Consider the following 27,216-nt stretch of genomic DNA (forward strand, 5'->3'; position numbering starts at 1 on the left):
GTGAATGTCACGTGTCATTATGGGCCACGATACTGTAAGATAGTAAAATTTTAAGAACCGGAACTACTCTACTTTTTTTAGAGAAATCTGCCGTTATCTTTCTTATTTGATATTTGTTCAATTTCTTATAAATTATTGACGCGTAGCGTGACTCTTCCAATCGAAAACTAATGAAATAATAGACATAAAATATGCACAATCGACGAGACCAGAAAACATCTCTCTAGATCTAGATTCAAGAGTTAGGTAGACTACACTATAAATCAACCAAATCTAATCCCAAAAACCCATAATTTTCCTTGTTGTAAAAGATGCTATTGTTATTTAGTAATTAATTAAATTAAATTAAATTTTCTGTATTATTCAGGTGGGTTGGTAATTGGACTGTGAAAAACCGTAGAAGTCAAATAAAGAGGCAAAGGTTAGACCGATGTCGTCCACTATATCCACCTCCCCAAAAGCACAAAAGCACAAAAGCACTTTTACTGAACACACACCCCCCCGGCGCGACTGACCGCTCCACCACCATTTCAGCTCACCTCAGCTCAGATTCCGGGTATCCAAATCGACCCGTTTTCCGACCCCATCGACCCGCAAGCCATGCTTGCTTGCTAAGCTTCACGATCCCGAACCCGGAAAACCTTTCAATTTCTCACCAAAACTATGTTCAATGGCTTCAATGTCCTCAGGTACTTTTCTGTTTCTGTTTTGCTGGAATATCTGTAATTATCTGCTGTTTGATGGCCGAGAAAGTCTGGGAAATACAGGGAAAACGATGCAACTTTATTAATGTTAGTTGAAGTTTTTAGTTTATTTTTGGATTAAAAAGTTGGGAATTTTAAGATTTGCAACACTTTGTCAGTGGTATCTCCAGATTTATCAATTTATGAGTTATTTCAATCTTCTGTTGTGCTTGGATTTTCAGTTTTTTCTAGCTTCATAAATTTCCATTTGATTATTTCTCATCGGGTTCTTGGTCCAAAGAAAGAAAATTTAGGTAAATTGTTTGCGTGCTTTGAGTTCTGAAGAGTGAAAGAATTCACCTTGAATGCTCACACTAGAGACACCGATATTCGTCCTAGTTGCGAGTGCAAGCTTGCATCTATTTAGGGTTGTGATTGTGTGTTATAGCAGGTGGATTATGCATTATACTTGTGTATATTGTAAGCATATTATTAATCTAAAAGAACGTATTTTTGGAGCATATTTATGTCCTTTTATCTGCACTCAAGAGGAGTTAATGAGTTTCCCTTCCGGGTTTTTGTTGATGTTTGAAGGTGGCATAGGTATTGCTGCATTGATGTGAGCTATTTTTGGGCCTGTCACGAACTAAAGTACCACTTACTAATGTAAATCTCAATGGTACTCGAGGGCTTTGGGAGTTATGGATTGTTTAAAGGCTGTTATTCGCCATAAAGGTAAGTTTATATTTATTCTAAATAGCTTGTTTTGGGATTCTTTGGTAGGAGCAGGACAGAGAAAAAGATGGTTACGATATTGCTTAATGTGCGGTGAAATATTAAGGTCTCGTCCCTTAGCGTAGGGTTTGTATGATCACAAGATAAGTATCTGTAAGCTATCACTGAAATTGATTATGTTGGTAGCCTTATTTTTATTGCAAGTAAATCTAAACTTGCTATGTATACTTTGTATAGTTAATTTTTGGTCAAGCATTAATATGTCATTGCTACTTATTCTGAAGACAGGCTTATATATCACTGCAGGTTCTTTGTGCTGCCAGTTATTATTATTCTTTATCTGGTTATCCAGTTTCCAAGATGTCATGGCAGTGCAGACAGTATTTGACCAAAGTCATGCTTCTTCCGTGGCAGAGCTAGGCCTAGCTAATCCACCTACTACTGAGTTCTTTGATCCCATTGAAATATCACCGGCTGTTATTCCTAATTACCCAAATCCTGCAGATGAACCTTCGCAACCATTGTACCCGAATTTTCCGACAAGATATGAGCCTGTTTTAACCGGGAAGTGTCCTGTGAATTTTTCTACTATATCAAGTTTAATGGATAAGACAGCTACTGATTGCTTTCAACCTTTGGCGGCAATAGTAGGAAATGTAATATGTTGCCCGCAGTTTAGTAGTTTGATCCGCATCTTCCAGGGTCTCTATAGCTTCAACTCTGATAAGTTGGTTTTGCAAAATTCAGTTGCGAATGATTGTTTTAAGGATATCATTAGTATCTTAGCCAGTAGAGGTGCAAACAGTTCAGTACCTACACTTTGCTCCATAAATTCGTCGAATCTTACGGGTGGGTCCTGTCCAGTGAAGGACATTAATACCTTTGAGAAAACAGTAAATACAAGTAGATTACTGGAGGCCTGCACAACTGTTGACCCTCTCAAAGAGTGCTGCAGACCAATTTGCCAGCATGCAATCACGGATGCTGCACTGGGGATCTCAGGAAAACAATTGATGATGAATGAGAACAAAAATTTAGCTGGTGGGCTTAATTATACTGATACTCTAAGTGATTGTAAAGACGTGGTTTTTTCATATCTTTCAAGGAAACTCTCGTCAGATGCTGCCAATACTGCATTTCGGATATTATCTGCCTGCAAAGTTAACAAAGGTATCTGCCTACAAAGTTTTAAAGTATACATAAGACTAATTTATTTAGACTTTAGAAACTGTGGTTTGAGCATCTAATCTATTGTTAAGTTGTTTGTCTTGCCTGAAGTTCAGAAAAAAACAATGAATGCAGTAAGAAGGTTCCTCCATTTATGAAATATGAAAAACAATTTGTTTGAGTCGATAAGAAAAAGTAAACTTGAAAGATTAGCATTTTTTTACTTTCGTTTCATTTCATGAATCATACTGTTCATCTCATGTGTAACCTTTCCTGGCCCATGAAGGATTCGCATCTCTAGTATTACCATTTTTAATTGGTTCTTTATAGGAGGAAGTGTTCAAGTTAATTTTATTTTCACTATCTTTATAGGAGGAAGTGTTCAAGTTAATTTTATTTTCACTATCTTTTAGGGTAACTTAATCATTGGTTCTTCTTCACCAATATTTATTTATCCTATTTAATTAATACGTATATCTGCAGTAATTAGTGTTCACTCATAAAATTCTAGAAGTTGGTTGTCTTTAATCATCAACAGTGCAAAACGGTTTCAGAACCTTGTGTTGGGTAACATAAGGACAGACGCTGAATTAGGAGGCATATTGATTTACTAATTACCAAATTCAGCCATGAAATGAGTGAAGCATCCAAATTATGTTTGCCCACTTTTGCACTGGCTTTGTGAGCAGAAAAATGATAAACCTTTTCGTTTGTTTACCACATTTGCTCTGTGGATTTTAAGTTTGAGATTTTGCTTGCTTAACTTTTTAGTGAACGATTTGCGTTTTACTTTGGTTTTAGTTGCTTGATGGTTACATCTTTATGTGCTGTGTATATTTGGATTTGTTCTGTACCATACCATCTTTTCTCATGAAAATGATTTTCACTTGTGCAGTCTGCCCTCTGGAATTTAAGCAGCCTTCAGAAGTAGTTAAAGCATGTCGCAATGTTGCTGCCCCAAGTCCTTCCTGTTGTAGCTCATTAAACACTTACATGTTGGGAATACAAAAGCAAATGTTAATTACAAATAGACAAGCCATAATCTGTGCTTCAGTGTTTGGGTCCATGTTGAGAAAAGGCGGGGTGTTGGAAAATGTTTATGAGCTTTGTGATATTGACTTGAAAGACTTTAGCGTTCAAGGTGCTTGTCCTGCCACACCATTCGTTTAATTTTCTTCCTCTTTTCTTTCATTATATCTGATATTTTACTTTTTTATCCCTGGATCCCTGTGGGCACTGCAGCTGAATACATGCAACAAGGTATGACATTTTCAATCTTTGTCCTGTTTCTTTATTGATTGATTATTTTCATTCTGAAAGTTTGATATCCAATTTTATGCTTTAGCAGTGGGAATATTCTTTGCACAGTGTTGTGGGTGCTTTTTAAAAATGTTAGTTGCAATGCTAATAGTGTAACTGAAGTTGATGTCAAATTAGCATATGCAGGGTTTTTAAGCCATGGTATCCACAATGTACATTTCCTAGGTGTTGTAGAGTGTGATGTCGAATTCATGTTCCCTCGTATGTACTTGGCGGAGATCAAGTAATTCCCTAAGCATTATTCTCGTAAGATTGATAATTTTCATTTTTGCTCAAATGCAGGTTGTTTACTTCGAAATTTGCCTGCAGATGGGATATTTGACAATTCAACAGGTTTCAGCTTTACATGTGATTTGAGTGACAACATTGCAGCACCATGGCCTTCATCTTCCTCAGTTTCATCGTTGTCCTTTTGTGCGCCTGGTAACTGATCGATCAAAGAATAACTTTTGTTGCCCTTTTCCCTCATAATATCTACTACTTTGATTTGCATGTTTTCCTTTTTTATTGAAGTCCATGATCTCATGGCTACTACTTTGTTTGCAGAGATGTCATTGCCTGCACTACCAACATCGGAGACTTTTAAAAATCCTGGTATGTGTCTCTGCATTATCCAATTTCTGTGCATATGTGAATTTCCTTCGTTTCTTTTGTTTTAATGTGCTAAACAAAGTCAAAGCGAAAAGGACAAACATAATGACATTGCGAGATAAAATAAAAAATTGAAAGCTGCCGTGTCTAGTGAAGTTGGCACACTGAGCTAATCATAAAACCGGGGTGTTATTCCTTTGAAAAAAATGTTAGCCAAAACAGGAAAATCGATTCAATTTTCGTAAGAAACCATTTGTGTTGTGAAAAATGTATTCAGCGGTAGGTGTTTAACATACTAGCATTCAAATTTCACACGAGAGCTTAACGTCTACCAGTTGGCAATTCTGGAATTTGCATTTCTTCTTTGCCCTGTCTTTAGTACTGTCTTCTCACGCAGGGGAAATGTCTAACACCGTAAAACAATGTGTTGGTGATGCAGGCAGTCGTGGTGGTGAGCTGGAATTTATGGTACCCGTTTTTTCATTTTTGGTTTTGGGTACTCTGTTGTACTGAGGAGATGGCTGAGGGTTGGGGTGGTTTGAATTTAGGGACATTTGGAGATTTTATGTGTGGATTTTGCTGTATATTTGAGTAGTAGTTTCCATGTATAGCAGTTTTCTCTCTGTTCCTGGCAATTATGATACACTGATCCGATTGGGTTCGAAAACAGCCGATTTTTAGTGCTTTCGGGCTGACTCCGGCCATCATCCCTCACTGCTTGTTGGGCATTTGCAGTTGTAAATTGTTTGGAAAAGGGAAAACTAACCGTCGTATCCTTATGGACGGGTGCCATGCATCAAGCAGCCGTCGCCTCAACCTGCTCTGGCGGGGTTAGAACCGGTGAGTTCAGAGACTTTTTTGTTTGCACAGTTAAACATGAATCAACAAACATGAGATGAGAATGGATGTGACACGATTCTGCGTCAGATGCTAATCGAGAGGTTGTTTGGGTCAACAAGTTCACCGAATTTGGTGTTCTTGTTACATTCAGATACCAATTCCTTAATAGTGCGACCACAATGTGGCGATACCTAAAGCTTAGGAACCGAGGTTTCATTACATCATGTTTGGATAAGGGAAATAATAATAAGATTAAATTATAAATAAATAATAAATAAATAAAAAAGAGTTCAGCGTTGCAAAAAATGTAGTGTAATTTAAGTGGTTCACCCTTAAATATGGGCTACGTCCACTGTAGTGGTCTCATATATATTTCATGTGGATTACAATAGCTCTCTAAACAAGATAGTGTAGTTTTACTCATAAGGATTTGATCGCTTATGGAAGGTACTTGGCACCTTTTATAAGCCTTCAATGAGCTTTAAAAGTCTTGGGCTCTTAATTCTATCACCGCCCCACCATTAAATTGACCAAACATGTAGCCAGGACCTATAAGCTACTTCTCCCACTGCCCATTCAACACATGGCATATGAGTGACATTCACACAAGCCTATTTGCATGGTTTCCTAGATTGACACCATCGAGCACAACACTCGTCCAAGAGTGGTTTGAAAGCGGAGCGCTATGCCTGGCAACGTTTACATCCCTTCAAAGACTTTTGTTTCTGTCGATGGCCAACGCGTGGTCCGGAGTTGACGTCTGAGTAGTCCTCTCCTTGGAGCTCGTGCCAAAAATTTGCCAGGCTTACCAACTGTCTTGAGTGGTCAAAAAGTACTATAACTTATGCATCTGTTTTTTCTTGTCGGTAGACTATCCAGTAATGTGAGAGATCGTCTTTTTCGTTCTTATAGTGCTCTGTCATATGAATTCCTTGGGCTGACTTGTAGGCACAATGTCCTGATTTTCTCATCCTTTACTAGGCTCTCTATTTAGGCCCATATACTAGGCCCAAAGACAACTATATATTATTTTAATGGGTCTAAAAGGACCCTACGTTAACAAAAGTAGAACCCCAATACGATTTGGAGATCAAATACTTATAAGCTTTATGTTACTTGTAAGACAAGAAAGTCCGCAAGATCAGGAGAGCAAGACAAGAATCGATGCCTTCTGTAAAATTCAAAAAACTGAGACTAGTTTTGAAATCGGTGGCAAAATCTCAATCTAACTAACAAGTCCCATTTACCAAATTTCACACATATGTAATATCGTTTTACAAAGAGTGGAAGAACACTTGAGCATAATAGACTAATAGAGAAATATTCTAGAGATGACCATAAATACTCTAACACAAAACATTTGGCAACAAAAGTGCGAGCAGCAACCATGAAAGAAAAACAGACTCTTTTTCGTTCGCTTGTCAACCGATCCAACTACAAAATGGCCAGAGCTTGAAATCAATGGAAACGAGTAATGCATATCTGAGTATCATCACTACGCGGCTTGCACATCTCATAAACCTCATCTGGAGACATGCTGACCAACTGTTTTGGGGAGATCTCTCCCAGAAGAACTTGCCTACGGAAGTCTTTGATCGCAGAACGATGGAGGCAAGAAAACACAGCTGAATACTTTCTGGTCGATAGCAGCGTCTGATCATTGAAACCCCAGTTTTCAAACAGCACGGCCTCCAGTTGAGCAGCAACTTTAGAAGGGTCACATGCATTGACAGAATCCATATATTTTTCATCAGTTTCCTTAGATACCTTGGACAAACAGAACGTAATGAACCTCCTTGCAAAAGACCGTTCCTTTTCTTCTTCTGTCGTGAGAGTTTCAGAACCAGTGTTAGCTGAAATTCTTCAAATCTTAATTTGATTTTATTTTCAGAAGGATTCAACAACAGAGAAATATGTTGCACAGCATATTAAACTTTGACTTAGCAAATAAAAAAGCGCTAGTAAGTAGCAGACAATATAGCGTTTGTGATCATCCTTTTAATTTCCAACCCGTCCACTAAAAAGCTCTAGCAAGTACTCCCTTGCTATTAGCAACTTGTTATGTGTGACTGACTACAACGTGTTTCAAAATATGAGTGTCTCTTTCTCTTGGTCACCTGGTAACCGAGGATTCACAGTAGAACATTGACTCAAAGAAGAAAAAAATTACTATAAACATGAACTAAGTTGCAAAAAAGAAATACCATATTATAATTCAACTGCAAACAACATGGAACTTAGTCTTAGTGATTAACAAAGGTATATATTTTAGCATGTAAATTATGAACAAGCTCACACAATAAAAGATATTCAAATTTAATTATTAATTTAGATAATTCGTTGATAACTTTATAATTTTAAAAACAAAATACTACTTTTCATTATTATTGTTGTTGCTGTAGACGGAGCTGTTGTAGATACGAAAATAGAAAACGTATCTAACATTCAAATAAATAAATAAATAAAATGAGAGAGAGAGAGACACCTCGGGGTAAAACTTCCAATACTGAAGTACCACAAGGTTCCAACCCAAGTGGAAGGTGCTCCTTCTGCATGAGAAGCTTAGTCCCCAGCGGCTTCATAGTAAATTTGCAGCAATTCTCGCAAAGGTCGTCCAGCGGGTACTTCCGATGCAGTTCATCTGTAGACATGTTGACCAACTGTTCTGGGGAGATCTGGCCGAGAAGAACTTGTCTGCGGAAATCTTTGATCGCAGGAGTATGGAGGAAAGAAAATAGAGTAGAATACTTTTTAGTCGATTCCAGCGTTTGATCATTGAAACCCCAGTTTTCAAACAGCACGGCCTCCAGTTGAGCAGCAACTTTAGAAGGGTCACATCTGTTGACAGAATCTATATATTGTGCAGTTTCCTTAGATACCTTGGACAAACAGAACGTAATGAACCTCCTTGTAAAAGCCCGTTCCTTTTCTTCTTCTGTTGTGACAGTTTCAGAACCACTGTTAGCTGAAATTCTTTTCAAATCTTGTAGAATATTGACAACAACAACAACAACAACAACAACAAAGCCTTTTCCCACTAAGTGGGGTCGGCTATATGAATCCTAGAACGCCATTGCGCTCGGTTTTGTGTCATGTCCTCCGTTAGATCCAAGTACTCAAGTCTTTTCTTAGGGTCTCTTCCAAAGTTTTCCTAGGTCTTCCTCTACCCCTTCGGCCCTGAACCTCTGTCCCGTAGTCACATTTTCGAACCGGAGCGTCAGTAGACCTTCTTTGCACATGTCCAAACCACCGGAACCGATTTTCTCTCATATTTCCTTCAATTTTGGCTACTCCTACTTTACCTCGGATAACCTCATTCCCAATCTTATCCTTTCTCGTGTGCCCATACATCCCACGAAGCATCCTCATCTCCGCTACACCCATGTTGTGTACGTTGATGCTTCACCGCCCAACATTCTGTGCCATACAACATCGCTGGCCTTATTGCCGTCCTATAAAATTTTCCCTTGAGCTTCAGTGGCCTACGACGGTCACACAACACGCCAGATGCACTCTTACACTTCATCCATCCAGCTTGTATTCTATGGTTGAGATCTCCATCTAATTCTTCGTTCTCTTGCAAGATAGATCCTAGGTAGCGAAAACGGTCACTTTTTGTGATCTCCGCTAGATTGCTCCGGTCATTAGTGTGGATAAGTATATAAATGGATAGAGATAGGAAAGCAAACACAAGATGTACGTGGTTCACCCAGATTGGCTACGTCCACGGAATAGAGGAGTTCTCATTAATTGTGAAGGGTTTACACAAAAGCAAACACAAGATGTACGTGGTTCACCCAGGTTGGCTACGTCAACGGAATAGAGGAGTTCTCATTAATTGTGAAGGGTTTACACAAGTACATAGGTTCAAGCTCTCCTTTAGTGAGTACAAGTGAATGATTTAGTACAAATGACATTAGGAAATATTGTGAGAGAATGATCTCGTAGCCACGAAACTTCTAAGTACCGGAGTGTGGTATCATCTTGACTTGCCTTATCTGTCTCATAGGTAGATGTGACATCTTCTCTGGAAGTACTCTTCCTCCATCCAGGGGTGGTATCTGTAACTGGTGGAGATGCACAAGGTAATGTATCAATTTCACTTGAAGCTTACTTGTAGTTTCATGCTTGGTCAAGCGCGATACAAACCATGTAGTAGGAGTCCCCCAAGTCGCCGAGCTAGGGGATCTGCTGAAAGAGGTGAGACAAGGTAAGCAATCAGAGCTCCGGCTGATTGTTCACATTCTCCCTATCTTGCAGGCAGCATGAAGGATAAATAGAAGAAAAATGAGGAGAGATGATATGTGATACTTTTGCTTTTGAAGAAGTAACTTTCCACAGGCTTATTCTTGAACTGGGCTGGAGGGTTTTCTGGTTTCCTCCAGAGTATAAGGCTGACTGAAGAATTTGAGGGTCAAAACAAGTCCATCAAATCTAGAGTACGTTCGACCCTGCTGATATGGGATACTTTTGCTTTTGACAGAGTAATGGATGTATCGGCACGTGTGCTGTTACGCTTGTCTCCACATGCTTCCTTGTATCCTTCTCACTTGCCCTATCTGTTCCTCAGGCAGATGCGGTATCTTCCCTGGAAGCATAAGATGTTGAAGATGAGTACTCGAGAGCAATGCCAGGTAAGTAATCAGGTAAGGGGTTCCAGGCAGTCAGTTCCTAGCTGGAAGCTTGATTCCAAGTGCTGACTGATTGCTCTCTTTCTCCTTGTCTTGCAGGTAAGAACAAGGCCAAAGGAAAAGACAGGGAAAAAGCATGATATGGGATACTCTTGCTTTTAACCCTGATGATATGAGATATTCTTGCTCTAGTATAGCTTGTTTACAGAGGTATTATCGGGGGGAAAGAAAGCTGAATATTTCGAAAGGCTTCGTTGGGAGTGCCCTCTCAGATAAGAGAAGGGGTTGAGCATTTTTGCAGGTCTGCCTGTCTGTTAGGGATGGAGGTCGACATATATAGGAGTCTCCCTAACATCAAGTAATAATGCTATTCCTTTACCCTGCTTTGTTATAGCACGGTAGTGGGAGCTGCCAGCTTCACATGTTTTAACTCTGTCAGATCACTTTGAAAAAGTGGTCTGTAGTATCTGGAAAGCTGATGTTGCGTGTGAAGATTACAGACAAGCTTTATCCAAGGAGATCCAGCTCTTGAAGTTGGGAAAGTGGTGCCTCTTCGATTTTTGAACAAGCAATCCTGTCGAGGATCTGGCTCTCGAGATTCGGAGAACGATGCCTCTTCGATTTTTGAGAAAGCAATCCTGCTGGGGGTCTGGCTCTCGAGATTCGGAGAGCGGTGTCTCTGCGGTGCCTCTTCGATTTTGGAGCAAGCAATCTTGTTGGGAGTGTTTTCTCGAATGTGAGTAAAGGTTGGGCGTGTTTGCTAGTCTACCTTGCCACGAAGCAGAGGTTGACACACAGGGACTTTCCAATTATCCAGCAGTGGTACTGTTCCTTTACCCTCTCTTCGATTTTTGAGAAAGTAATCATGTTGGGAGTCTGGCTCTCGAGATTCGGAGGGCGGTGCCTCTTCGATTTTGGAGCAAGCAATCTTGTTGGGAGTGTTTTCTCGAATGTGAGTAAAGGTTGGGCATATTTGCTAGTCTACCTTGCCACGAAGCACAAAGGTTGACACACAGGGACTTTCCAATTATCCAGCAGTGGTATTGTTCCTTTACCCTCTCTTCGATTTTTGAGAAAGTAATCATGTTGGGAGTCTGGCTCTCGAGATTCGGAGGGCGGTGCCTCTTCGATTTTGGAGCAAGCAATCTTGTTGGGAGTGTTTTCTCGAATGTGAGTACAGGTTGGACATGTTTGCTAGTCTACCTTGCCACGAAGCACAGAGGTTGACACACCGGGACTTTCCAATTATCCAGCAGTGGTACTGTTCCTTTACCCTTGTGGGTAATAATATGGTAGCTAGACCTTCAAAATTTATGTGTTTAAACTTTGTTAGTGTTGTTTCTTTGCAATTCTTTTACCCTTCTTGGTCAGAGCGATGTAGTGGGAGCTGCAAGCTTCACGTGTCTCAACTTTGTCAGAGAACTTTGGCAAAGTTATCTGTGGTACCCATGAGCTACTGTTGCGTGTGGGAAGTGGGTGATTGAACAGTACGATTCATGTGCTTTCTACTTCGTCAGAAATCTTCGACAGAATGCCCATAATTTCCGTAAAGCTGAGTGTGCGTGTGACAGGTGCTGACAAGGCTGGGAAAGTAGGTGCCTCTTCGATTTCTGAGATCGGCCCTCGTGGTCTCTGAGCAGCCCAGCTTTTGAGAAAGCAAGCCTCTTCGATTTCTGAGATTGGCCTTTGTGGTCTTTGAGCAGCCCAGCTTTTGAGAAAGCAAACGCCTCTTCGATTTCTGAGATCGACCCTCGTGGTCTCTGAGCAGCCCAGCTTTTGAGAAAGCAAACGCCTCTTCGATTTCTGAGCAGGCACCTCTTCGATTTCTGAAGCTTCGTCGAGTGCAGATTTTTATAGGGGCTGACATTAAGTTCCAAAGCACACTTGAATATCCATCAGTAGAAGCTCCATTCTTACACTTCTAAGATCTTGATTTGTTCGACCTCTTCTCTCTTCAACACCTTTGAAAATGTCTGGCCCCTCCGACCGTCGTTTTGACTTGAACCTTGTTGAAGAGGCAGCACCGCCTTCTCCAGACAACATATGGCGCCCATCCTTCGTCTCCCCTACTGGTCTTCTTACCGTTGGGGATTCCGTGATGAAGAATGATATGACCGCTGCGGTAGTGGCCAGGAACCTTCTCACTCCCAAAGATAACAGACTACTTTCCAAACGGTCTGATGAGTTGGCTGTTAAGGATTCTCTGGCTCTCAGTGTTCAGTGTGCAGGTTCTGTGTCTAATATGGCCCAACGCCTATTTGCTCGAACCCGCCAAGTTGAATCATTGGCGGCTGAAGTGATGAGTCTCAAACATGAGATTAGAGGGCTCAAGCATGAGAATAAACAGTTGCACCGGCTCGCACATGACTATGCTACAAACATGAAGAGGAAGCTTGACCAGATGAAGGAATCTGATGGTCAGGTTTTACTTGATCATCAGAGATTTGTGGGTTTGTTCCAAAGGCATTTATTGCCTTCGTCTTCTGGGGCTGTACCGCGTAATGAAGCTCCAAATGATCAACCTCTGATGCCTCCTCCTTCTAGGGTTTTGTCCAGTACTGAGGCTCCGAATGATCCCCCTCCGGTGCCTTCTCTTTCTGGGGCTCTACCGACTGCTGAGACTTCTCCTAAGTAACCTTTGTGAAGGCTCCCTCTTGTTTGTTTAATTTGACTCCAGTATATGTACATATTTGTAACCGGGGATATCAATAAATAAGCTTTCCTTCATTTCAACGTATTGTGTTAAATACACCAAAGCCTTCTTCGCTAAGTTCTTTGAATTTTCTTTTGTTGAAGCTTGTATGTTGAAGCTTTGTGAGTGGAGCATATAGGTTGAGGTAGTGTTCCCTTAATTTCCCGAGTAAGGAAAACTTCTCGGTTGGAGACTTGGAAAATCCAAGTCACTGAGTGGGATCGGCTATATGAATCTTAGAACGCCATTGTGTTCTGTCCTGTGTCATGTCCTCCGTTAGATCCAAGTACTCTAAGTCTTTTCTTAGGGTCTTTTCCAAAGTTTTCCTAGGTCTTCCTCTGCCCCTTCGGCCCTGAACCTCTGTCCCATAGTCGCATCTTCTAATCGGAGCGTCAGTAGGCCTTCTTTGCACATGTCCAAACCACCGTAACCGATTTTCTCTCATCTTTCCTTCAATTTCGGCTACTCCTACTTTACCCCGGATATCCTCATTCCTAATCTTATCCTTTCTCGTGTGCCCACACATCCAACGAAGCATCCTCATCTCCGCTACACCCATTTTGTGTACGTGTTGATGCTTCACCGCCCAACATTCTGTGCCATACAGCATCGCCGGCCTTATTGCCGTCCTATAAAATTTTCCCTTGAGCTTCAGTGGCATACGGCGGTCACACAACATGCCGGATGCACTCTTCCACTTCATCCATCCAGCTTGTATTCTATGGTTGAGATCTCCATCTAATTCTCCGTTCTTTTGCAAGATAGATCCTAGGTAACGAAAACGGTCGCTCTTTGGTATTTCTTGATCTCCGATCCTCACCCCTAACTCGTTTTGGCCTCCATTTGCACTGAACTTGCACTCCATATATTCTGTCTTTGATCGGCTTAGGCGAAGACCTTTAGATTCCAACACTTCTCTCCAAAGGTTAAGCTTTGCATTTACCCCTTCCTGAGTTTCATCTATCAACACTATATCGTCTGCGAAAAGCATACACCAAGGAATATCACCTTGAATATGTCCTGTTAACTCATCCATTACCAACGCAAAAAGGTAAGGACTTAAGGATGAGCCTTGATGTAATCCTACAGTTATGGGAAAGCTTTCGGTTTGTCCTTCATGAGTTCTTACGGCAGTCTTTGCTCCTTCATACATATCCTGTATAGCTTGGATATATGCTACTCGTACTCCTTTCTTCTCTAAAATCCTCCAAAGAATGTCTCTTGGGACCCTATCATACGCTTTTTCCAAATCTATAAAGACCATGTGTAAATCCTTTTTCCCATCTCTATATCTTTCCATCAATCTTCGTAAGAGATAGATTGCCTCCATGGTTGAGCGCCCTGGCATGAACCCGAATTGGTTGTCCGAAACCCGTGTCTCTTGCCTCAATCTATGCTCAATGACTCTCTCCCAGAGCTTCATTGTATGACTCATTAGCTTAATACCCCTATAGTTCATGCAATTTTGTACATCGCCCTTATTCTTGTAGATAGGCACCAAAGTGCTCATTCGCCACTCATTCGGCATCTTCTTCATTTTCAAAATCCTATTGAAAAGGTTAGTGAGCCATGTTATACCTGTCTCTCCCAAAACTTTCCACACTTCGATTGGTATATCGTCTGGGCCTACTGCTTTTCTATGCTTCATCTTCTTCAAAGCTACACCCACTTCTTTCTTCCGGATTCTACGATAAAAATAGTAGTTTCTACACTCTTCTGAGTTACTCAACTCCCCTAAAGAAGCACTCCTTTCATGTCCTTCATTGAAAAGATTATGAAAATAACCTTTCCATCTGTCTTTAACCGCGTTCTCTGTAGCAAGAACATTTCCATCCTCATCCTTGATGCACCTCACTTGGTTTAGGTCCCTTGTCTTCTTGTCCCTTGCTCTAGCTAGTTTATAGATATCCAACTCTCCTTCTTTGGTATCTAGTCGCTTATACATATCGTCATAAGCCGCTAACTTAGCTTCTCTCACAGCTTTCTTCGCCTCTTGCTTCGCTTTTCTATACCTTTCACCATTTTCATCGGTCCTATCCTTGTACAAGGCTTTACAACATTCCTTCTTAGCCTTCACCTTTGCTTGTACCTCCTCATTCCACCACCAAGATTCCTTTTGGTGTGGGGCAAAGCCCTTGGACTCTCCTAATACCTCTTTTGCTACTTTTCGGATACAACTAGCCATGGAATCCCACATTTGGTTAGCTTCCCCCTCTCTATCCCACACACACTGGGTGATTACTTTCTCTTTGAAAATGACTTGTTTTTCTTCTTTTAGATTCCACCATCTAGTCCTTGGGCATTTCCAAGTCTTGTTCTTTTTTCTCACTCTTTTGATATGTACATCCATCACCAACAAGCGATGTTGATTAGCCACGCTCTCTCCTGGTATAACTTTGCAATCCTTACAAGTTATACGATCCCCTTTCCTCATTAGAAGAAAATCTATTTGTGTTTTTGACGACCCACTCTTGTAGGTGATCACATGTTCTTCTCTCTTCTTAAAGAAGGTGTTGGCTAAGAAGAGATCATATGCCATTGCAAAATCCAAGATAGCTTCCCCATCCTCGTTTCTCTCCCCAAAACCATGGCCACCATGAAAACCTCCATAGTTGCCTGTCTCCCTGCCCACGTGTCCATTTAAATCTCCTCCTATAAATACCTTCTCCGTCTGAGCAATTCCTTGCACCAAGTCTCCAAGGTCTTCCCAAAATTTCTCCTTCGAACTCGTATCCAACCCTACTTGAGGTGCGTACGCACTAATCACATTGATAAGTTCTTGTCCTATTACAATCTTGATTGCCATGATTCTATCTCCTACCCTCTTGACATCTACAACATCTTGTGTCAAGGTCTTGTCCACGATGATGCCAACACCGTTTCTCGTTCTATTTGTGCCCGAATACCATAGTTTAAACCCTGAGTTTTCTAGATCCTTTGCCTTACTACCAACCCACTTAGTTTCTTGTAGGCACATAATATTTATCCTTCTCCTCACCATAACTTCTACTACTTCCATAGATTTTCCCGTCAAGGTTCCTATATTCCACGTTCCTAAACGCATTTTGCTCTCTTGAACTCTACCCTTCTGTCCTAGCTTCTTCACCCTTCCCCGTCTAATAGGATCAAAGTACTTCTTTTGTGTGTCCCGTGTAAAGTTGATAGGAGCATATGCTCCCAAACAACTTTGAGTGGAGTCGTTCGAAAAGAAGTTTCTATAGCCCCCTTGCTCATTTAACACTGCATCCGGGTGCCGATGGAGATACAGCGACCCTTGCTCACTTATCACTGTGCTCAGGCCACACAGCGCGCCACTTACGGGTGACGCCCTAGCTTTAGCGCGATTTCGTTCTGGATTCATTTTCATAAGGATTCGACGTGATCATGGAGTGCCGGCTGTCGACTACCTGACGCCCTCCCCCTCCTCCTTTATCCGGGCTTGGGACCGGCAATGTAAGATAAACTTACACGGCGGAGTTTGTAGAATATTGACTCAAAAAACAAAAAAAAATTACTGTAATTTTAAATAAATAAAATGAGAGAGAGAGAGAGAGAGAGAAAGAGATTGGGGCCGAATCAATCACCTTGAGGTAAAACTTGCAACGCTCCCGGAGTAACTAAACTAGGTTGCGGCTTCCTCTTCCTCTTGCAACAACGCGGGCACTGCCTCTCCGCATAACACCCAACGTCGCCTATTCCGGGTACTTCAGCCTCCATGGCCATCTCTCTTTCTCTCTCACTCGATTTTGGGACTTTTAGGTTTTGGGATTTTAATTGATTATTGATTGCGGGAGGAATAAGGGGTTTCAGGTTCCCTTCTATTTATAGGGTTGAGCTTGAGCTTCGCCGGACTCGTTTATTTCAGGCTTTTTAATTGATATATCGCATGCGAAAATCGCTTTTCCCAAGAAAAATACCAATTTAAACAAAGTCTTTTTTTTTGGACAAAGTACCAATTTAAATATGTTTTTACTTAAATATTTAAATATGTTTATGTTTTGTTTTATTATCAATATTATATACATAACGTTTTGTTTTATCTCTACTAATTAATAAAACACTTATTGTCAACCAAAACCCTATTATCAGTTTAACCCTTTAATTAAGACAGAAAGTGAATAAGAGATATGCGGCATAAATGTAATTTCACATAATAAAATTTTGCTTTTTTTCATAGCCTCACCTACATGTAATCCTAACATATCTCTAATTTAATAATAAAAAAAAACTTGCCACTCCCACATTCTCTATCACTCTCTTCCTCTCTCATTCTATTTCATAAAAAAAAAAAAAAAAAAAAATTTCTCGCACACTTTGTGTGTGCCCATATGCTAGTTACCAATATTAAAAGTCAATTAATTTTGGCTCATTCTCTATCACTCTCTTCCTCTCTCATTCTATTTCATAAAAAAAAAAAAAAAATTTCTCGCACACTTTGTGTGTGCCCATATGCTAGTTACCAATATTAAAAGTCAATTAATTTTGGCTTAAAGAGTTATCTCCCCTAAATATGAAACGTGCAATCAAACCGTTTTGTTTTTTTTTTTGCCGGTTTGAATTGACTTACGTTTTGATTTTGTCCTGTTGTGGTTTTTATGTTTTGTCCGTTTTGATTTCCTACAGTTTTGCACCCCAAATAACTCCTTTTGTCTTGCGTACGGTTTTGTAATTCCAACGTCTCTATCTTGACGTAATACACACACATACAAATAGAGATATACTAGAAATTGATGCACGCGCATTGTCGTGGGATTAAAGAAACTATAAGTCATAGTTCTATCTCTACCTTTCCAAAAGTATTTAAATTGAATTTCTATCAATAATCAGAAACAATAAAAGAAAAACAACCATTTCAAGGAGAAAGAAATAGAAAACAACAAACGAAAAACAACCAAGGAAATGTTACTTTTCAATTCTTAATAATGTCATCCCATCGTTAAGTATAAAGATCAACTGAATTTGCCTGTTGAAAATTTCCAGAAAATTTGGTATAAAATGTTACCACACAATAGAGTTCTTAATTGCGTTCATCATATGTAAATGGAGATGGGAAGGAGAAAAAACCTTTGCAAATGCTATACTGAGCCGCCCTGCAATACTGAATATTTCAGATAGCCACATTGTCTGTTTCAAGATACCAACACGAAAAGAATGAAAAATACCTTAACAAATACAGTGCATACTCAGAAATATGTAAAGTTTCAAAAAAAAAACATTATATTTCAGAAAATTGTGTTCAAATTTCAAAGTTGATATAACAAAGGCAGCTCTAAAACACAATAATTTGGGAGCATTTTTGCTCACCACCATAAACTATGGTGTATGCTCACCATACACCTAATCAATTGACACGTGTCATTTCACTTAACTCTAGTTAACTTTCACATTAAATGTTAGTTTTTCAATTTTGAAAAAAATTAACTAAAATTAAGTGAAATGACACGTGTCAATTGATTAGGTGTATGGTGAACATACATCATAGTTTATGGTGGTGAGCAAAAATGCTCCCCAATAATTTATAACAGAAAAGGAAATGTAACTAAAAAAAAAGTTAACCGATGAAATTATGGAGAAACATGCACGAACCTTGGAAGTAAAAAATCAGCTGTATCTGGAAAGCCTTTTTGCTGAATTCTTTAACAATCTAACGTGACTCAAACACTGAAAAGCTTATTTCACATAATTCCATAATATCAGTTCCAATACTTAACGTACAACTCGAAAACAAATCAATTCGCTAAAGTAACAGGGTAAATACAAGTTTACTGTCTAAAACAGAATATCTTGTTATCTTCTTAAATTATCTTCCATGATATTATTCTGCGTCTCCATATTTCTTGTTTAACTGTTTTTCCATTAGACTCTTCATTGAACTGTTCATAAACAAACTAAATTTTGCTGCTAAAATTATTAAAAACATAATGGTCAGTTTGAAAGTCATCTTGTTTGAGATGCTTATTTTCTTCATTAAAAAAAATATAGGTATAACAATTGACAATTGTTCTCTGATTGGTCACAACACATTTTTAGTACAGATAAAAGTTGGTCCTAACACACATAACTCTTTCCCACTATTGCATAAATTTACACCTAACTGGTTGTCTAAATCTTTTACAGAAATTCTAAAGTTTGTTTGACACAACATTTCATACCAAATCTGTTGGTCTTTCGGTTGGATCTATTTACTGAATTACTGCAAGTATGACATTTCATTCCTGGAAGGTTGGCTTTCACTGTGGTCCTAGTATGCACTATACATTATGACATAGCCATCCGCATCTGTGAAACAACTTTGCTAATGCACTTGTAAACTGTTGCAGAATTTGGAGAAATGTTAATAGCATAATCAAAACAGTGATAATGTGCAATCTTTAAAGATACCCTAATTTGATTGCTTTTGCTGGTACTTCGTTGTTCTGAGGCCCAGGCTGTTGGAGCAATAATAAAAAAAATATGAAATAATAAAGGGAAATGTTATTGGCACTCTAAAAATCTCATTATACACTCTTCGCAAGTGTATTTTTCTTTCCTAATTCCTAATATAGAAAGTTTGGAGTGTAGAATGAGATTTTTGAAATGCTAATAACAATTCCCATAATAAAAGAACTCAATGATAATGTGCAATCCATCTGTTAAAAAAAAACAGCTAAAATTATTTAAGAGTTTTAGTGTGCAATCCAGATACATAGCCATAACTGTTGGAGCAATATTTCAAAATGAAAATTTGATGAAGCAAAGCAGCTGCGCCATCTGGACATATTTACTCGATTTCCTTTTTGCATTTGTACTTCAATTCGATGACGATTTGCCCCTTACACTTTTTATTTTATTTTATTTTTATTTTTAACAAACGATATAATCTACACTAAGGGGGTGAGAGAGTGAATTAAGCCTCATAGTCACAATGACAACCATATAATGTAGTTTAAATTCGCCTTTTGCGAGAATCGAATCTAAGACCTCTCACTTACAAGTGGGGAGGAATACCATTAGACCATAGTACTAAGTGGCGCCCCTTAAATTTTATTTTATTTCGTCGCTTAGCTATTTTTGTCAAAAGAGAAATATATTAAGTTCGAATAGATACGTTTACATCATAATCCAAAGTATTAAACAACCACTCTGACTCAAAACAATCCCATGTATATAAACCACCCAATTGCGAGACAAAAGAAGCCACCATATGCGTTGCCCTGTTACATACACAGGGAGAAAAAATAAACTCTACTGACCTCAATTGCTTTTGCACACACTGAATATCAAGGAGAAGGCTTCCAATAACAACGTTAGGTTGAGTAATCTCATTGATCATATCCACGAGACATTTATAATCCATTTCCACCTGAACCACATCAAAACGTCTCCACACAAGCCAACAGAGCCGCCCGTATCGCTAACGCCTCCACCATTAGACACTAGACTCGCAAGAGAAATTCCCCAGGCCACCTGCGCCCTTGAAAATACCTGCGAAGTCCCGTGCCACCCATCCATACCAACTATAAGTTCAAGAAAAAAAATCCATCCATTTGTTTTCTTCTTTTCCATTTTTTTCCTTTGTAATCTATTTTTTTTATCCAATGATATATTTATAGTAAAGTGTGGAAATTAAATTGGTTACAAACTCGTCATTCTTGAGATTTGAACTTAAGATTTCTTACTTACAAGTAAAAAAGAATATTACTAGACTATAGTACTGAGTCGCTACTTAATCTAATTTCTTAACTTAATGATTTACATCTAAGTTAATTGGTTTTGAAAAAATATATGGGTTTTTATTAATTTTTTGGGCCACAGAGTGACCGTGTGGCAGACAGTTAAGCAAAAGTTGGTCCATTTGTGCCACATTTGTAGTTTAACAGATTTGTTAACAGACTTAGACGGCGAGGGGCAAAGTGGGACACAAACAAATTTTAAGGGGTTAGGCCTTCCACAGTGGTTTAAAATGAGTTCGATGTTATACGACTTTGGTGTAAGTTTGATAAGGGTGAGTGTTATACAGTAAAACCTATGAGCTTAATGTTACCAATTAATTTGAGCAATGATATTATGGAAGGAACTTATTTCATGTCCTTATAAAGGAATTCTTAATAACATGAATTACTTAGCCCGTCATGGTCCCTAAACTAATACCCGAGTTTACTATAGTCTTTCATTTTAGATATTAAATTCTAGGGGAGGGGATGCTATTGACCTTCTCCTTATACTTTTTCAACTCTTCATCTCATCTTGCAATGTTTTACAAAGACTGAAATTGTCTACTTTTTAATTTTTCTATTATCTGTATCACGACTCAGTATTTATTCTAGTCCCTCCCTCTTTTCAACGAATGGATGTATGGATTTAAGAACAGCCTTACCTTCAACGGAAACATAACAAGTTACAGGCCAAAGTTCATTGTCTATATATGATGTGCAACATTTGATGACATTAGAAAAGTTAACCAGGATTGACCTGAAACTTGACCTGTTTATAGCCATACTAGGCAACCTAAATTATTGACACTAGCACAATCAAGGTCAACTCGAACTCATTTATCTCGTTTCGATTTCGTAAGAGAGAACGCGGAGCGCTATCCCCGGCCGCCGATACAGTTGCAAGCAACCAGTTCTTACCATTGCTAGATATACATGGGAGGTAGGCGAAGCTAGCTTGCTTCTCTTCTCCTTTTATGTGCAAAAAGACTTCAATGTCATGAAATTATCATTAACGATGGAACCGTGATTAGTATTATCTTGCGCATTTAAAACATGTAATGAAAATTTGGGGGCCTTTTCGAATCGGGAGCCCTGTGCGGTGACATCTTTTATACACCCTTAAGGTTGGCTATGGATGTAGGCTAAGTAATTTTTAGGGACAATAGGTTGACAACAGTTGGTCTTGTATGTGAATCTGGCCTCATATTTGAATGGGATGATTATTTGAGGCCTTCTTGGTTTTAGGGGTTGTGGATAGAATTATTTGTGGCAGCATGCTTTTGCTAACTGTATTATGCAAGAATTGGACTCATAGATCGGAAAATTCATCATCAGCTGCAGTTTGAAGTACGACATCCGAATGGTGAAGTTCTTGTATATAGAAGCTGGCAACTAGTTGAACAACAGCTCAGTTTGTATTCTTTCTACTTTTGACAGTCTTTTTTATGGAGTAACTAGTTAATTAATCATGTATAATTTGATTAATTCCCCTCGTACAGTCGAGTCTAAAAATAAAAATAAAAATCATGTATAATTTGAAAGCAAATTTGGAACACTTTATTTGAGAAATATAGTTTCTTGTTTCTGCAAATCCATGTATTATTACGATATTAATTGGATATAAGCATCAACTGGATTTTCCCAAGTGGTCTATGTTTGTATTTCTTTCGCTAACATCAATTGAGACCAAAACTGGTGCTTCCTGCTCTGGATTTTTAAGTAAATCTGATTGAGTCCATTTCTTGAGCAATGTAATCAACAAAAGCGTGCTTGCTTGGCAGGAGAGACCACAGATTATACCAATCCACAAGCCCTGTACCAAAATAAAAACAGAAAACTGAATTAATTGAATTATTTAACAAAATAAATCAAGTTAAATTCTGCTTGCTGATAGATAAATCAAGAACTACAAGGTTGTCTCACCTTGGCATAAAGTTTGAACTTAAATCCAAGCAAAACAGCAATTGTCATACCAACGAAGTAAAATGTTGCCAAGTTTACGTACACAACTAAGTGTTGCCACCCACATCCTCTAGCCACACCTGAAAACCGGATAACCAAATTAACGGACACCAAGAAAAAACACAGGAAAAATGTGAAGATTCAAATCAAATAGAACTATCCCTATTAGAAAAAGTGGGGAATTTGAACCTGAAAAGACACCTTGAACAGAATCAACTATTATTGAAATTGCAAGCAATGGTGTCATTGATGCAAAGTCCTCTTTCAGTACTGCGTAATTCGCGTTGCTGTCAATGAAGAAGCCAGCCCAAATGTTGTGACCACACACAAGAGCCAGAATAATTGCAAAAGAAAGAAGCACAGAGAGCTTAAGATTGACAACCATTGCATTCTTAGCTCTGTCCGGATTGGCTGCTCCTAATTCATTTGACACTCTTGTGCTGCCACAATGTGGACGCTTTGTTTCAATCCATGCAATAGAAAGAGGATATCGAAAAACTTATAATAAGGGAATAGAAGAAAGTACTAACCTGGCAGCGGCACTGAGGCCATATGTAACCATGTAACCAATTTCTTGCGTATTCACACTGAATTATATTGAACGAAGGCATGCAGCTTGAGTAAGCCAGAAATAACCGGTACATTCGAGGAGAGAAGTCTAAGAAGAAATATATGAAGCTTACCACATGGCAAGCAGTGAAGTGTTTTTTGCTGGGTTTGGCATCAATCCTCCCATGAACACCAGAATCTCAAAAGCCCATTCCTCCAAACTAGAAACGATGTAAGAAGCAAATACAAATTTGGGCTTTAAACTTTAAACATAAACATAATAGATAAACTTTTGCGTGTCATTGGCTTTCGTGTTGTTAGGCTATGAATCAGATACAATGTTAATCATATAGGATTTTATCTAAATGCGTCTCAGTATATTGGCATGAGAACATTACTTGACATAACAGTAGTGAAAATTTTCAGAGGATTGCACACTTACCATTCCATTGTTGCAGAGGGAAGGGCCAGTTTCAAGCCCGTGAGGACATAATCGAAAGATTCGAATGAAAATCCTTCCCATGTGCTCTCAAAGCTCTTTGTACAATTAACAGTGAAAGCCAGCATGAGAACAGATATCCATAGTGAAACTGAAGCTGCTAGTGGAGCTCCCTTAAAACCAAGAGTTGTCCAATGCACAAAACCATATGTGATGCCAATATGAATAACAATGACAATCACTGAGAAGACCATTGGCATTACATATATAGATTGTGTCTGAAGAAATCTCAACATGTTTTGCAGGAAAGCATAAGCGAATAATCCGGGGATCAAAAATTTCAAAAAAAGTGCTGCAGATTTTGAAATTTGAGGATCTTGGTGAAGTAAAATTAGTATAGACTCTGTATAGAGCCAGATTATAGATATCAAGAAACAGAAGAGGGTCGATATGATGCAAGAAGCTTGTAGATAAATTCCCAACATTCTATACAATTTTGCACCAAAGCCTTGCCCGCAAAGTGTTTCAAGAGCTCCACTCAGCCCAACCTAAGATAAAAAATGAAAAAGAGAAGACGAGAATCTTATTAGATTAATGTCTATAATTGGCCCACGAATTGGCTAGGGTTGCGCCATAGTAGAACAGCTTAATGACCGAGAAATTACCACGAAAGCAAAACCAGTAACATTGGCCCATGAATTGGCTAGGGTTGCGCCAGCTAACTGAAGCTCACCAAGGTGGCCAGCAAACATGACCGAGACCAATGGGATCAAGGAAAAGAACACATTGGTGAGGATTGTTGGCAATGAAAAGAAAATCTGTTTTTTGGCCTCCTCAACATCTACCAGTTTGTTCCACCACCTTCCTTTTGATCCTTCTTCTCCATTCCCACCTGCCTAGCTATAATCTGGGTGCATTAGTAATATCTTCAAGTTGAAGATCTTACACAAGTTTTGATCTTTTAATTTCCAGAGTAATAATTGCACTCTGAAGTTACACTCAAGGACAGAATCAGAATTTCTGAAGAGAGTAATGTAATTTATTTATTTTTCTATAAATTATTATTCATTTTTGTGAGTCAATTTTTTACAAATAAATACATAAATAAATAACAATACGGCAACGCAATAACAAATCAATTGATATATTTGCACTTGAAAGTTGAAACATGTAACTAATAGGATTGGAACTATGGTTTTTGAGTAAAGAGGTTGAAATTGTGATATTATAAATAGTTTTGCAATTGAGTTATATGTTGTAAATTGTTAAATATAGCTAAGTTTATATGCTGTAAAATTTTGTTTTGTAGTTAAGTTAGGCTGGCTATAGTCTAGGGGAGTTGGACCTCCACTTTTGGGACAATAATGTTATTTACATGCACATAAACTAATACATTCTAATAAACATACGTAAAATCAAATTGTAGTAGAAAGTGTGTATGCAAATACGTCAATTTTTGAGTCTAAATGACATTACTCTCTCGTAGTTTGCACTAAAATGAATTCTCGAGAAACGAAGTAATAAGAAAGAAAGGTTGAATGTCTCACCTTCAACAATCATTTTTTCCGCAACCTAGAAGATCAATGGAAGATATCTATTATAAAGTTAAAACTAGTAAATTAAACTGCTGAGTTGTGAGGAGGAGGAGGTCAATGACACAACTACAAAGTCCGAGAAATTTATATGGCAAAAGAGGCATATATATATAGTCTGAATATTGTCGTAGAAATTAAGTAGACTAACGATAGACTTTTCTATTCTTTTCTGATCAGTTGAATGCAACCATAATCCTTGATTTAGTTTTAAGAACTTCAATTATAGACTTTTTTCCTGGTATATTTTCTTTTTTCGGTCCAACCTTTCTGGTACATTCTTCAGTCGTAGACTTTTGGATCCGCTTCTTTATATATGAAATTGGTACAGTACTTATCCTTAATGTTTGGCAAAATTCCTAACTCAAAAAGTCGATGGGGCTAGGGAACAGATTCGAACCTAACCCTAATGTAAACATCCCCATCCCTTAACATACAACTAAAATCTAAACATTGTGTTTGGCAAAAAAAAAAAAAAAAAAAAAAAAAAACAAATTCATACGTATGAGGATCCTTTGTAGGGATCATTCTACATTGTATTTTAACAATCCAACTATCTATTTTTAGGTTTATCTTAAAAAAATCATCTCTACAAAACATCTCCCAAATCCGACTACTTGACCGTTAGATTATAGAGAGTTTTAATGAAAACGGCTCCTACTTACATAATTTTTCTTAAACAAAAGCATCTTAATAGCCTTATTTAATGAATAAGATAAAAAAAAAATTAATACACACCAACTCAAATTTGTTTTAAAGGTTCTTTCAAGCGTGGCCGTAGGATGGATGTGGCAAAAGCTCGTCTTGTATGTGAAATTGTGAATCTAGCCACATGTATGAATGAGGTGATTATTTCAGGCATTCTTGGTTTCAAGACCAAGTTTCATACCAAGGTGAGACTGAGACATTTGTAGATAAGTTGAATTGTTTCGTTGTACTGAGTTACCCAATCGATCTAGTATGGTTTTAGGGCCGTGGATTAAATTAACCTGTGGAATCTCCTGCCAAATGCGCATACTTTTGTTAATTGTACCATGCAAGAATTGGACTCCTCGATCAGACATTACCTGATAGAAAATTCATGAGGGCTCCTATGCAATGTGAAATTCATGAGCTGCAGTTTCAAGTACAACTACTGAATGGTGAAGTTCTTGCATTCTTTCTTCTTTTTACAGTCTTTTGTTTGGATTAACTAGTTAATTCGTCATTTCCAAATGGAACACATGCCATATGGTACGTAAGTTTGTTATTATGAATTTACAATAATGATGATTATGGAAAATCCTGATTAAAAAGTTAAGCTGTCAAACGGGACAGCCTAGGCCACTTATGAAACAAATTGTGTTTGGGCCGACCCACTTAATAAAACATTAAACCCCGTGAAGTGATATTACAGTTCAATTGGTATAATATATAATGAGTGCTAATAAACTCACCATATTGTCTTATTTTTTTCACCCACATTTAGTATAATTTTAATGCCAATTTTACCCTCTTGTAAAATGACATGTAAGGACCAATTACAACTCTATTAATCCTTGAAACTAATTGAACTTTTTTAGTCATGTTTGTTGTGGCCTATTTTATCTGACAAGGAAAGGGGGCCAGCGACATAGAGAGAAAATTGAGAGATGTGTTTGTAGAATTGTGTAGAGGAATGTGTTTGTTATCCCCCTTACGTAGTGCCTTTATTTATAGTAATAACAGAGAGAAGAAATCATTCTCCTCCAAGGAATACAAGTTCATATAGGAAAGAATAACTAGAATCAAATCAAATCTAGGATTTACACAATCACACTTAAACTAGAATAGTTTATAACACTCCCCCTTGAGTGTGTGAATACTCAAGTAGATTCGACATCATGTAGAGGTTGAGGAAGTTGACTCGTCAGCACTGATTCTGGGAACACATTATTCTCACTAAGGTAGGAACTTGCTAAGGAAGTCTCACAAAAAAACCCTATGGCTATGGTAAAAACCCAAGTAGGGACAAAACTCATAGTCTAAGGAAAAATGCGTTAGAAATACAAAGTCAAATGAAACATCTACGGGACGTCATCAGGGATATGGTCAACTCAATGTGGGTGCCAGTGGAAAAAATGCTCCTAATCGTAGGGAAAAATAGTACATTAAGATCAAGCAAGTATACTTCAGGATACTCCCCTATAGTTTGACACAATTCTAAAGAGACCTAGCAATGTTATAACTCAGAAAGTTTACGCATACCAATTCCTTGAACAAGCGTCTGAAATGTCGCATTCGGTAGTGATTTGGTGAAGAGGTCAGCCAGATTATCTTGTGAACAGATTTGCGTGACTTCA

The 27,216-nt window shown here is 38.5% G+C and overlaps 3 protein-coding genes across 5 annotated transcripts; 1 reads left to right on the forward strand and 2 right to left on the reverse strand.

Moving 5' to 3' along the window:
• The first annotated feature begins 427 nt into the window (after positions 1 to 427).
• On the forward strand, positions 428 to 5,181 carry LOC126591049 (uncharacterized GPI-anchored protein At1g61900-like). The gene is made up of 8 exons (XM_050256581.1): positions 428 to 689; positions 1,278 to 1,418; positions 1,725 to 2,588; positions 3,481 to 3,726; positions 3,828 to 3,845; positions 4,188 to 4,328; positions 4,452 to 4,499; positions 4,936 to 5,181. Exons 2-8 carry the CDS (start codon positions 1,385 to 1,387, stop codon positions 5,007 to 5,009), a joined length of 1,425 nt encoding a protein of 474 aa, XP_050112538.1. The 5' UTR covers positions 428 to 689; positions 1,278 to 1,384; the 3' UTR covers positions 5,010 to 5,181.
• A 1,374-nt stretch (positions 5,182 to 6,555) lies between these two features.
• LOC126591503 (uncharacterized) lies at positions 6,556 to 16,458 on the reverse strand. The gene is made up of 3 exons (XM_050257203.1): positions 16,244 to 16,458; positions 7,822 to 8,271; positions 6,556 to 7,159 (listed from the first exon to the last, which is right to left on the reverse strand). The coding sequence occupies exons 1-3, from the start codon at positions 16,380 to 16,382 to the stop codon at positions 6,795 to 6,797; spliced, it is 954 nt and encodes a 317-aa protein (XP_050113160.1). The 5' UTR covers positions 16,383 to 16,458; the 3' UTR covers positions 6,556 to 6,794.
• Positions 16,459 to 21,884: 5,426 nt separating this feature from the next.
• On the reverse strand, positions 21,885 to 25,110 carry LOC126588663 (protein DETOXIFICATION 19-like). 3 transcript variants are annotated; one of them, XM_050253763.1, is made up of 8 exons: positions 24,851 to 25,110; positions 23,969 to 24,195; positions 23,307 to 23,851; positions 22,999 to 23,085; positions 22,846 to 22,902; positions 22,505 to 22,755; positions 22,277 to 22,395; positions 21,885 to 22,166 (listed from the first exon to the last, which is right to left on the reverse strand). In XM_050253763.1, exons 1-8 carry the CDS (start codon positions 24,861 to 24,863, stop codon positions 21,981 to 21,983), a joined length of 1,485 nt encoding a protein of 494 aa, XP_050109720.1. In that variant the 5' UTR covers positions 24,864 to 25,110; the 3' UTR covers positions 21,885 to 21,980. The 3 variants fall into 3 exon arrangements, with proteins under 3 accessions (XP_050109720.1, XP_050109722.1, XP_050109721.1); XM_050253765.1 differs by having other exon boundaries at positions 23,969 to 24,199; positions 24,851 to 25,106; XM_050253764.1 differs by having other exon boundaries at positions 23,969 to 24,203; positions 24,851 to 25,106.
• Between the last annotated feature and the right edge of the window lie 2,106 nt (positions 25,111 to 27,216).

The sequence above is a fragment of the Malus sylvestris genome, chromosome 11, assembly GCF_916048215.2.
Source record: "Malus sylvestris chromosome 11, drMalSylv7.2, whole genome shotgun sequence".
NCBI classification, from domain to species: Eukaryota; Viridiplantae; Streptophyta; class Magnoliopsida; order Rosales; family Rosaceae; genus Malus; species Malus sylvestris.